The 12500-nt window shown below is 33.9% G+C and overlaps 2 protein-coding genes across 2 annotated transcripts; both read right to left on the bottom strand.

The window, feature by feature from the left end:
- Positions 1 to 2748: 2748 nt before the first annotated feature.
- SmD3 (small ribonucleoprotein particle protein SmD3) lies at positions 2749 to 12121 on the bottom strand. The gene is made up of 5 exons (XM_043015770.2): positions 12008 to 12121; positions 4991 to 5124; positions 4655 to 4762; positions 3605 to 3686; positions 2749 to 3475 (listed from the first exon to the last, which is right to left on the bottom strand). The coding sequence occupies exons 2-5, from the start codon at positions 5114 to 5116 to the stop codon at positions 3405 to 3407; spliced, it is 387 nt and encodes a 128-aa protein (XP_042871704.1). The 5' UTR covers positions 5117 to 5124; positions 12008 to 12121; the 3' UTR covers positions 2749 to 3404.
- Positions 6286 to 12133, bottom strand: Eaf6 (chromatin modification-related protein EAF6/MEAF6). The gene is made up of 2 exons (XM_043015769.2): positions 12008 to 12133; positions 6286 to 7483 (listed from the first exon to the last, which is right to left on the bottom strand). Exon 2 carries the CDS (start codon positions 7323 to 7325, stop codon positions 6819 to 6821), a length of 507 nt encoding a protein of 168 aa, XP_042871703.1. The 5' UTR covers positions 7326 to 7483; positions 12008 to 12133; the 3' UTR covers positions 6286 to 6818.
- Between the last annotated feature and the right edge of the window lie 367 nt (positions 12134 to 12500).

Genomic DNA, 12500 nt, shown 5'->3' with positions numbered 1-12500 from the left:
AATACCTGTCTCATATGATTATATCAGTATTCTATGTAACGTTTTCTTTTTTCTTCCTTATTTCTGTCTTCTTTGTCCCTTCTTTATCAAAATATTGTTATTCTACATTGCCTTTCTCTTTTGATGTTTCAACTAGCTTTCAGGTTAGCTATTACCTTGCTGTTTGGCTCTCCTGGCGAACAAGATGAATTTCTGTCTAATACTTTGCAAGATTCTCTTTGCGATGCATATTCCCCTACCGCAGACTAGAGAAACTCCTCCACCAGTACAGAGTAACTTACACAATAACAATAGCAGTTGATTAGGAATACTCTCAGTCCCCCTCCTATCACTATTTTCAAACATTATACAAAAGTATTTTGACTATAACTCTCCCAATCGCCCATTTACAAAATTACTTTTCTTGAAGAGAAACCTGTTACATCCATAGCCATAGTCATTTAGATGTATATGTATCTATATGTGTATATATATATATATATATGTATATATATTATATATGTATATAGATAGATAGATGTATATATATATATATATATATATATATATATATATATATATATATATATATATATAGATAGATAGATGTATATATATATATATATATATATATATATATATATATATATATATATATATATATATATATATATATATACATATGATAATACTAATAATACAAATCTTCCTTCGACTAACGCTACTGTACTTACTAATTTTCTTTGGTGAAAGGGATTTTCATCTATGGGGTATCTGTACATTGTGGACATTTGCAAAATGACAAAAATAACTTTTGTCTGTGATTCTCATGTTATTGCTCAAATATATTTTGTGCAGTACTGTATAGAAGAAGAAAATCCTTGACATACGCAGGTATGTTTATTTTTTATGAATCCTGTTACCTATTTAGTAAGAACTGTGTACATTAGGTGTAGGATAATTTTAATGTTACCTTGTGCAATAGACACATTGTGCACTTGTCAGATGTTTACATGAGTACTTAATAAAATGAGTAGCTTTCCTTCATGATTTTCACTTCCCCACATAGGCTGACATTCAGTCGAAGTACCATACCAACATACAGTTTATAATGGAAGCTAAATTGTTTTTATGAAGCCTGATTAACTCTCCTGAAATTGCAAAATCAAATTATCTTTTCTTGTCCTATCATCTAATAATGTTGCAATCTAGATTACTTGTGCTTATATACTGTAGGAGCTATTTAACATATACAGACCTACAGGGTCCACAAGTTCTTTGGTGTATCTGTAGAAGGTAATCCTAACACTTAATATCTTATGAAATTAAAGCTTATTCTCCAAGAACATAACTTCCCAAAACTTATTCAAGAAATATATAGTAAATGATGAAGGAAATCCATGGCCTGAGAGGAGAAATCTTAGTATATATCTGTATCATATTTAGGTTAGCCGATACCAGAAGCACAGCCCAGCAAAGGTGCCTATTCGGCTCTTCCAATGGAGTGTCCCTTCAGTGTTTCAACCAATTGATTATGTGTAATAAAATAAAGCATTTTTTTTCTGATATAGATCTTTGAAAATGCCCTTCCTATGAATTCGAAATTCAATAAAAATCAATGTATAAAACTATAGCACAGGTGTTCTATGTTGCACTAAGGACATGCTAATGTTTCTTAATGGATTCTTCAGGCCTGGTAGACATCAGATACTCATTTTGCTGATATAGATAAGAAAGTAGATACCCCAATTACGTATCCACACTTATAAAATCTGTAGATACATCATTTCCTCTAAGAATACCATTTTAATCATCCACTTCTCAATGTAGTAAATATTTTGTGCTCTTAAAATATACCACAATACCTTTTATTTTAATATAAAATTCCCTAATATTCAATTGCTTTAAGTATGGTATCAGTAGTCCTTGCTTGGTTCCTCCCTTCCTTTTGTGCCTTAAAATTAAGCAGTTGCTAATATTGTTTGACAGAAAATATAATGCTGTAATACTTTAGTATAGTGTTAAGCAAAAGGACAAACAACCTATTTCTAAATCGAAATAACCATTCTCAATGAAAATGAGTAACCTATCATTAGAGCAAGTAACAAGGTCTCTTGGTCAATGAAGTTAGTTAATACTTAACGAACACCAAGTGCACCTAATTTTACAAAAGAAACAATCACCTTATAGGTTTCAAGATTATTTCTTCTAAAATTTATTCTAGAATATGTTAATGAACGTATTTCCTATAAAACATTCTAATCGTGCAAATTCTAATTTGTACAGTAAAATATACAAATTCTATTTTTATTCTTTTCTTTAGCTTTAACAACTGTACTTTTTATTTCTCTTTTTCATGTTGAATCAGGTGGCCGATTTTCTTCAGGGAGGGATCACCATTTTAGTGAATATGGTGTTTCTCGCCATATATGACTCAGTTTGGAAAGTTGATCTTACTCTCTATTGAGTATTCAAAATACTGAAATACTTATTACATGTACATTTTGCATTATTTACAGATTCAAGTTGTAGCTGCTAAAATGTATCTAATCGTATCCCATTTTTATAACTAATAGTACAAAAGAGACTAATATCAAGTATGCGTTTTGCTTCGATACAAATCATTATATTTCACACTACTAGACCACTAGAAAATCAGTAATACATGGATTGCCATTTTTCATTTCAAAAGGTAGCAGTGATGGCTGATTGGGAGTTAAAAATGTCCAACCTCACACATATTCATTTAAGTGGGTCAAGAAAATAGCATTTTTGAAGATTTATATTTGTTTTATATCATCAAGCTTAAAAAGTTCTATCTAAGCTTGATATAAAAAAGATAATCGACTTCACATTCATACAAAAAATCATTCCATTCCACTGTACAGCATTCAGAATACTATATATTTCATACAAAAAATGTGTGGAATGGTATTCATGTTACTAGTACCTGATAACCTATAGTTATCGATTGCAACTTCGTTCCCAGGTACAAGACTGACTTGCGCAGAGAAAATCTAAGTGTGATGACATCAACTCAAAAATGATTATTCTAAACCAACTCTGAAGAAAGGAAATACATGGATGCCCATAAAGAGGAATTTCCCAATATGTATATAAACTAAATATCTTATTCCTCGTGTAATCCATTCCGAACCGTCTCACATAAAGCCGCAATTCACGGTTGTGCAAATGTTTCGGAAACCAAAGAAGCTATAAGCTTTAGATAACTGATATTCATCTTTTCATCAACAGTTCAAACAAAAATAAATAACTGAAATTGCAACCCTGTAACAAAAATCTCATCTTCCATTCCAATATTTCTGAACCCAAACATTGGAAAGCTTCTTCACTTGGAACTACTAAACAAAAGGAGACCAAATCGGCACATGAAAGGAGTGGGCCTTCGGCGTCCTAGAGATGGTTTACCTCCTCATCGCACCCCCTGGGCCCCACCCCCTTCCTCCCCGGCCTCCTCTGCCTCGACCTCGAGCCGCTGAAATGGAGAATTAAGCGAATTGTCAATATCTGTAGAGAATTAATGACCACACTATAATGCATCCAAAAGAATATATTTCTGATCCTCTGTACAAGATACAAATTGTTTTAGACAAAAATATCTTACCTTGTGCTCTTAAAATAGCTGATTTACCACTGCCTGCCGCTCCACCTTTCCTGCCCGTCATGTTTTTGAACATTGGAGCATTCTGTTGACAAAGAAAGTTTTAGTAGTTGTTTATAGAATTGATATCATCCATATACCAAGGCAGTAAATGCATAAAGCAGTTAGCTTTGATTTTCCTAAATTAAGCATTAGACTAAAATTCCTGATGTTGGTAAAAACTACACTACAATGAGAAGTAATTTGGATTATCAAAAATGTACCATGTAAGAATCACTCAAATTTTAAAAAATTCAATGAGTATTAACTCCCAATAATAATAAAAAAATAAATGATAATAACAATAATAAAATGATAAATAAAATATTTTCCCTGAAAATGAGTTCTAACTCGAAACTAATGGTAATACTGCTGATTGTAGACTAAACGGAGTTCACTATAACCTCATCATAGCAAAAGTTAGGATATAATAAACAAAACTCCTTTCATTACTTCGATGATCTACCATAAACCTATATGGTCTAGATAAAGTGATGAGTTTCTTCTAAACAAAACTTAACACTAATTTCAGAATGGATTATGAGAATTACTTTCTTTCCGCTATAGTGTTCCCTTTATATTTCAATGCAATTTTAATGTAATTCATTTACTTCTGGTGATATTATAGTTTGCCATTAGGTAATTAAAGTTAATTATACAAAACTACCAATGAAAGACATTAAAATATACAATTGTACTTAACAAGGTTAGAAAATGACAAATTCGTCTCATAAGATCATAACTTTAATAAAATTGATAACCTTCTAAAAATGAATTTATTCATATTTGTTTTATCATATCTATTTAGGTCTATATCTCTAGTAATCAAACATTAAAACTGGTTTCACTCAAACTACGCTGCTGAATCAAATCAACATAATGTATACATACAGAGATAGATAAATAGATTCTTAATTTCATCTTTACTTCACAGTGAATGAGAAAATCAGAGATGAGTAAAAAATAACAAGCATGTAACATGAAAACAGCCAAAATAAGAAAACGTTTGCCAACCTTTAGCATGTCTGGTAAAATGAGGAAGCGAATCTTGGAGCCACGAATGAATACATTCTCAAGGCGTGCGGTCTGTCCGTTTCTGTAGGTCACTGTGCATGACTCCATCTGGAAGATAATTAGTTAAAGAGGTTATTATGACCTGAAAGTTCACAATCTTGAAATATCATTGAAAGATGATGCAAAGAAGCATATTTTTAAGAGTAAAAATTCACTTAATAGACAAACACTAATCTTATTCACAAAAAGTGATGAAAGCATGTAAGACACTCCTACACAGAAGGAAATATATTATTTTTAAAAATGCAGAAAGAAAGAATGAATGCCATGCCTAACCTGTACATTCATGTTGTCCTCAGCCTCAAGCAGCTTGCCCCGGTACACCTCACCAAGCATGGTCTCCACAGTGACTGTGTGACCCTCGGCTTCATGCAGGACTTTGATGGGGACGCCGATCGACATTTTTGCACCTGATGACAAAAACAAACAGAAAATAAGCGTTGCATAATATTCAACATTTTCCTGTTACACTATGAAGTTTCACAAGACAAATGATTTCCTTGAGAAAGACAATAATTGAATATCATTAATCAAAAGAACTCAAATAAGTTTAAGATGAAAATTTTTATTTCACCTTATTCTAAACTAATTATTTGTGCCAGCTGTTCCATAAGCCCATGACAGACTTACAACCAATCAATCATTGAAACATGTCCACCAATGTATCTGGAATTCTTGATGATGTACAAATAAATCAACTATATTACATCTTTTGTAACAAGATCAGATATTTAGTTTTAATTTTTCAATTAGCAACGGACTACAATGAACAGAGAGGCAACATGTCTGCTGTATAAACAAAAGCACCAAGTTATGCTAAATCATGTCACCTTTCACAATCTGATTTTACTGTAAACTGAACAATAACATTATTCTAGTTTCACTTTTTTCAGCTGTCTAAGCATGTATACATCAATTGTGCAAATAAAGCATTTTCACAATCATTTCATAAAGGTAAATGTTTCTGTTAAACTTCTTGCAGATGCACTTTGAAAATGAAAATAATAATAATAATAATAATAATAATAAAAATTCCCCTAAATGTTCAACAAGAGTAAAAATCTCTTTTTCAACCTCATGCCATATCAAGCCCTTTTGATTGGATATATTTTATTCCTTTGTCCATTTATCTATAATTTACATATGTTCTGATAATAAGGTACCTTCCTGTTCTATATCGTGAACAGAAACTTGTGCAAGTTGCCAAAAATAAAGTGTTTTCACCTTAGTTTTCCACAACAGATGGAGATATTAGATTTACCTACTAATAATAAGTTCGAAGAAGAGAAGAGAGTGAGGAAAAAAGTACATATTTGCCATTAAATCAAGCAGTGACTAATATCTTGAAAGCACTGATGCATAAGAATCAGATATTTGTGTAAATTTGCTTAAGTTTGAGCAAATACATTAGGGAAGATGGGAATGAAAATAAGAGAAGAATGAGAGGTTTCAAAATAACATTTTCTTTTATCAATGTAAGAACATGATTTTTAAATGATTTTCATAGTGTTTTATCAATTTACAATCTCATCCTTTAGATGTCATTTATTTGGAAAATAATACAAAACAAACCATTACCAAATCACTATTTATTCATAAAACATAATTTGTACCACTTACAATGCATGTTAATACAGCAAAGTAACCTTAACCTTATTTTATCATCTTGTAAAAGGAAGAGAAAAATAAAAATGAAGACATTAATTCCACAATAGCATCATTTAAAAGCTATAAATATTCACTTCTGAGCCTGCATTCAATGGAGTAAAGGGACATGACACTAGTAACTGAATTAATCCATACACCAAATATTGGTTGCACTTGAAAACAAAATACTGTTTGAAGACAGTAGTAATAATTCATGAAATAATGTACTATGCCTATCCTTTCAATGTCAGTATCACATGCATAAATAAAACCCATGAGTAAACATGAGTGCCACTAAGCAGGAAATATCAGAAGTAAATAATAAATGTCTTTGAGATTGAGATAATTCCCATTTTCATTTTGTTTATCCTTAAGATCAACCCTCAGCTAAAGTTATTGCAAGAGCACCAAGCTGAACTTATCTGAACCTTTGACCCAAGCCAGTCCCAGATTGGCTTCATCGATGCCTATTCTTCTTACTGCTTTTCTTGATCTTGTGGGAACTTTTTGCAACTTTGTGTAGCACTGAACTGTCACGTGAGGAGTCTCCATTAACACCCGGGTTTACAGAGTCCTTAGAATTGTCTTCACTGCCAGAATTAATGTCATTTGTGTCCGTGTTGTCCCCTACACGATCACCTAAGGGTTCAACAATACCACTGACTGCAGCCATGGACGTGATTGATGATTTGCTAAAGAGTCTCTCTGCCTCTTTGAATTTTCTGTTGCGTTTATCATTCTTTGCATTTGTGTTTTTATTTGTAACAAGGTATCTATCCCAACCTCTAATAATATTACCATACAGTTGAGTGTCTTCTAGATAGGATCCCTCAAAGGCATAAATCTGTCTTTCAAGGGAGGCTAAGTTGTCTGCAATTTCTGCTCTTCTCTTTACCAGCTCAGCCAACTCTGTTCTGGTATCACTGATGGTGCCAGACCCTGAACCACTCTTTGACATCTTCATGTTGACTACTTTTTCATGTACAGTTACAAGATTATCTGGCTTCTTCCTCAGAGGACCTCCAATTTACGTGCACAGTACGGCCGACGAAAAAGTCTTGAAGAGAGCATAATCAACTCATATGCCCTGACGACCACTGGAGATCTCCAACCATGCCAATCCTAGAAAAGAAGAAACACATAAATATGTATAGGTTTTAAAGAGCTGCTCATTCAACAACAAAAAATAACCAAAAAACTATGCAGCTCATTGTGCTATGCCTAACTCGACAAGTTGAGCTGTTCCAACACACTAATGAGCTTCTTTAAAACTTATACACATAAATGTTTTTCTTCAGGATATGACACTGCTTGGAAATGCACATCATCTGTGAGAAAGCTTCTGCAAACTAAAAATCTAATCCCATTTCATATCATTCCTGCTTTCAATTTTTTGTTGTTGTTGCACAATTCTTCTTTGAATTCTTTTTGTACTCATTCTTTTTCTTCTTATAAACTTACTCTCAGTGAAGAAAATCAGCAATCTCAGATTTCCTTCCCACACTCTAAGCTACAATCCTATTAAATTGAGTCAGAGGTGCAAACAATTCTGTTCTATTCTGAACAATTTTATAATTTCTAAAAATAAAAACTGGTAGTCATTCTATAAAGGTTCCATAATAAAAAGTTGCTAGAAGGCATTATTGGGTACCAAGTCCATTCTAATATCACACAAGATTATAAGGATGACAAAAGCATGTGACCTGACCTCAGATAGTGAACATGACCGACCTATGCTTAACACGTTAACTCCAGGTGACATGATGTCACATAATGTGGTGGCAGCACTTGCCGCCGGGGACACAATATCACGTCATGGCTTTTTGTATGATTGGCATGCCCGATGATCGAGCTTGTAAAGGGTGGCCGCTGCCAGAGTGGGCAAAGAGCCCAAGGCATTAAGCCTGCACACTTGAAATACCGGAGAGTTAACACCAAGTGGAGCCAAAACCACCCCATCATTATCAGGTTAAGAGTCTCTAGTTACCCCAGTAACTTAATCCATACAAAAAGAAAAAGAAGCCAGAAATAATAAGAGATATTCATGATGTACATATACATGTGCACAGACACAAACATTTCTGGAATTATTGTGTAGATACAAATAATAGCTAATGGTAAATAAATGGATTCTTAGTCTATCTCTCTTACAATTTCTTCTATGAGGACAGAGACCTGGACTGATGGTTATCAGGTTCTAGGTGTAAGAGAGGCTATCTCCCAAAATTATTCATAGACCCAAACTTTGCCGTCAATGTCAATAAATGTTGAATATATATGAACCTCCTCTTATCCTTACCATATATATTCATAGAAAATAATAATAATAATAATAATAATAATAATAATAATAATAAAAAGAAAAATAAGTAAACAAATAAAATCAAGATATATCAAAATATGAAGTAAAACACTATTAACCAAATAACAGTAAAACATAATTTTTACATCACCTATGACTGAGAAGTACATACAAAATTCTGCAATTTCAATACTTTATTACAGACAAAATTCTGAAGTGCAGCCCCGTCTCAGCACATGATTAATTGGTAAGTGTATCAGTTTTAATTTATCAATTATCAAGACTTTCAATTATTGTTTGAATGATAAAATTAAAACTTACATCCCATTAAATTTTTCCCATTAAGGTATCACCTGTTCTGTTCAATCCATTTTAATTGGATAGCCAACAATCTTAAATCTAAGCCAATTGTTAAGGGCTATAAATAAAGAGGAAAAATCAGGGTTAAAAAGAAAATATACTTTATGGCAAAATAAATATTGTTTGCCAAGTTATGTAGTTAACCTTTCTCCTTTGCTATTGTCCACTTTCATTTTGAAGAAAATAAAGAACAGCGGAGGCAGAGAGGCAGCAGTAGCAGCTGCCTGCTTATACATACAACTATTTTACTCAAATTTACCCCATCAGTGCAACTATTTGGAAAATCTTTTATATACATATACATATTTTGGTAAAATACAGTTTGCAGACCTTTTTGGAAGATATCTAATAGAGAGTCCAAGCTTTATCTTGGCAGAATATTTGTGGTAAAGACTTGTTGGCCTTTGCTAAAGCAGTGAAGGCACGGAGGACAAGCATCATTTGACACTGCTGCATCATCAGGTAAGACTTGATATTGAATCCCTTCCATCACAGATAATAGCAGGTTTTAACCCATTGGAGCCGGTTAACATGATAGCACGTATTGTGGTTTTCGCGTCAGACGCCTGGGATGAGCTATGAGGGGAAGCCGCGCGCTCGGGTAGAGCGAGCAGGCAGCCCCGGCTCGCGGCTTGTGCGTCCGAGAATCTCGAGGCGTTAGGCTTATGCGTTCGAGAACCCCGGTGTTGCGACCGTGCAAAGCCGGAATGGCCCCGGCGTGAATGGGTTAAGTAGATTTGAAGAGAACCTAACTTATGTAATTTTGAGATAAAATTCAGTTCTGAAAGCGTCCAAGGGTTAAAAAGATTTACTCGTTAATTATCAGTACTGGACATCATTCAGCACAAATAAAATATGTAAGCTTTTCTTCTTTTCCTACTCAACAATAAAATAGTTTTTGGGAATGTATATTACACAGAGCAATTTGGCACTTTAGCAAAGGTAAATAAACCTGGTACATACAGTCTGGCAAGGTAGAACTTCCTAGTGATTTATCAATAATCATAATGAAAAGGATTGTGTAAAGAGAAATATTGCTTTACTGCTAATGCAAGCAAAGCTCCACCATGTATGTGATGGCAAGACAATAGCTGAACAGATTCCTTTTTTAATCGGTTCGCGCCGGATGACGTGCTAACACTTTCCGTGGTTTTAGCGTCAGATGCCGGCAACCAGATATTGGTCAAGGCTGGCACTTGGGGTGAGCAAGTGGACAGCCCAAGCATGTGGCTAGTGCGCCTGAGAACCCCGAGGCATTAGGCTTATGTGTTCGAAAACCCTGGTATTCTGACCATTCAGAGCTGGAACAGCCCTGGCATGAATGGGTTAATGATAAGTTGCCTGAGATCTTCAACCTTAAATTTGCCAAAATATAGGTGTCCTTTCTCCCAGGTAATATATTAGCAAAGAAAGAACTGTCCAAACTCTAGCTTGCCAGAGTGCCTTAGGTGTGATGTGCCACTGTCAAAGCTCCCAATACCCCAATTAGGGTTGTGAGCACCCATACAAAACATGACAAAAGGTATTATTTGCATATAGTAATCAATCATTAACCCTTTCCTGACGGGGCACGCGCTACGCGAAAATCCCTATGCCGGGCGATTGCTATATTGCATTGTAATCGTCACACTGGCATGACACCCCGGCATCGGGAATTTAGCTGTGTCACACCAGTGTGACGCACCTTCGTCATTTGGGTTAATGGTGATATCCTATTGATTTTACCAATTTTCTTGAAAAATCTAAAACTTTCCAAGGTATTAGAAACAATATTGTCTTAGCTGGTATCCTCTGATTAACTATTACATGACAAAAACTCTAATTAAGAGGAAAAATAATTTCAATATTACAAAACCATATTAAATTTATATATATTGAAACAGGGCTACCATTCGGTAATTTTGACAGAATGATGAAGACTCTAGCTTTACCTCACGACAATTTTTTTCCGCACAACTCATCCAAGTGCTGACAATCTCTCTATTTTAATGCATTTTGTCATGTTGAGAGACCCTATTGCAAGTACTAGTATGGGTATGACAATGTTTAGCGATGTTATACACTGTGTAACATCACTATAAATCCATTAAAAGAAAAGCGGTGAAGTTTGCAGAAACTCTTTCTTCATTGTGACGCGGAAAAATATTTCATACAACACACACCCCACCAAACTCAAAATGCCACTCTGCCAAACAGCCAAACAGGCAGTGGCACCTTAACCACATCACAAAACGTTTGCGGCACCAACGCGTCACCACACATCCACAATAGGTTACCCATTATCAAAAAAATAAGAGCAGCTTTGATATCGTAGCAACTAATGTTTTTGTTTACATTCTATTCAAGCATAAGAGGTAACCTATGGAATGGTCTAGTACCAAGTGCACAGGGCTTAAGTTCTAGGGATAATCCACTAATATCTACAGAGGAGACATCAAGGCAAGTCCATTCTTATTAAATTTGTTGGTTTCAGAATTATATTTACCAGAGTCTTTACCTTACGAAAGGATCTTGCTTTTTGTCACGATCTCGGTCTAAATGTTTAAGAAAATTTATAACACTCTTCCTATGTCCGATGAAATAAGATACATGAAACACTATACATATAACGTATAACTGAGCTATAATAAATCCTTTTTCACAGTTTTTTTTTATCAAATACTAATTGAGTGACAGTTAGAAAACATAACTCGTTTGTTATTTCAAATCTGCAATTAGCCCTTTAGAAATTTACATTATCACTGAACACTAAAGTCCCTCGTGTGTAAATAAAGAGTCAAACCACAAAATCAGAACCAGACTGCAAATATAATTACAAAGATAATACCGGCAGCGTCACCTAGGTTCTGGCGGGACTTTGGCCAAGCATCACTATTTTTCTTCCTTTATGTCCAAGTCGACCTTAAATCGTATGAATTCTTAGTTCTACATTACCTTAAATCAACATGCAATTAATAGAAGATTATACCAACAACGATACCTACTCGATAATTCAGATGATTGAAGATGTAAATTTAAAGGAGAGCAAATAGAGTCTGTATTGGTTTGTTGTTTACTCTCTCGAACGTTTGTCAGCGTCTGGAAGCAACGTGGCGGAAATCCACAGGAATAAAAATGGTTACAATAATACTAAAAAAAAAATAATAATCAGTCAGTTTGAAAAGACAGAAAACAAGAATAATGACAGAAAACCCTAAATCGCATTGGTATAACGAGTATCTTAACTTCCTATCAAGGAAATAATGCCAAGTTTATTTTGTATCCTTTTTTTAAGTAAACATTTCACAAAATCTTCAATCTCTCGCCATGGATAGTGACAACAGAACACAAACATATAACAATAACAATTATATCTGTAACGATAACACACTGAAAGTAAAAAAAAAAATAACAATAGCATTACCAATGAAAATGAAAATGAAAATGAAAATGAAAAAAAAAGATAATTTCCTTTTCATTATATATAGCTTTTGGTGT

The sequence above is a fragment of the Penaeus japonicus genome, unplaced genomic scaffold (genome assembly GCF_977035675.1).
Source record: "Penaeus japonicus unplaced genomic scaffold, GWHDUDI00000001_assembly GWHDUDI00000030, whole genome shotgun sequence".
NCBI classification, from domain to species: domain Eukaryota; kingdom Metazoa; phylum Arthropoda; class Malacostraca; order Decapoda; family Penaeidae; genus Penaeus; species Penaeus japonicus.
This window is presented reverse-complemented; position numbering and strand designations above follow the sequence as displayed.

Coding starts and splice junctions, on each gene's coding strand:
- Eaf6 (XM_043015769.2), bottom strand. CDS start 7,325: ATGAAGATGTCAAAGAGTGGTTCAGGGTCTGGCACCATCAGTGATACC.
- SmD3 (XM_043015770.2), bottom strand. CDS start 5,116: ATGTCGATCGGCGTCCCCATCAAAGTCCTGCATGAAGCCGAGGGTCAC. Junction 4,763..4,990: donor AGGACAACATGAATGTACAG/GTTAGGCATGGC, acceptor ATTATCTTCCAG/ATGGAGTCATGCACAGTGAC. Junction 3,476..3,604: donor AGCTATTTTAAGAGCACAAG/GTAAGATATTTT, acceptor TCTCCATTTCAG/CGGCTCGAGGTCGAGGCAGA.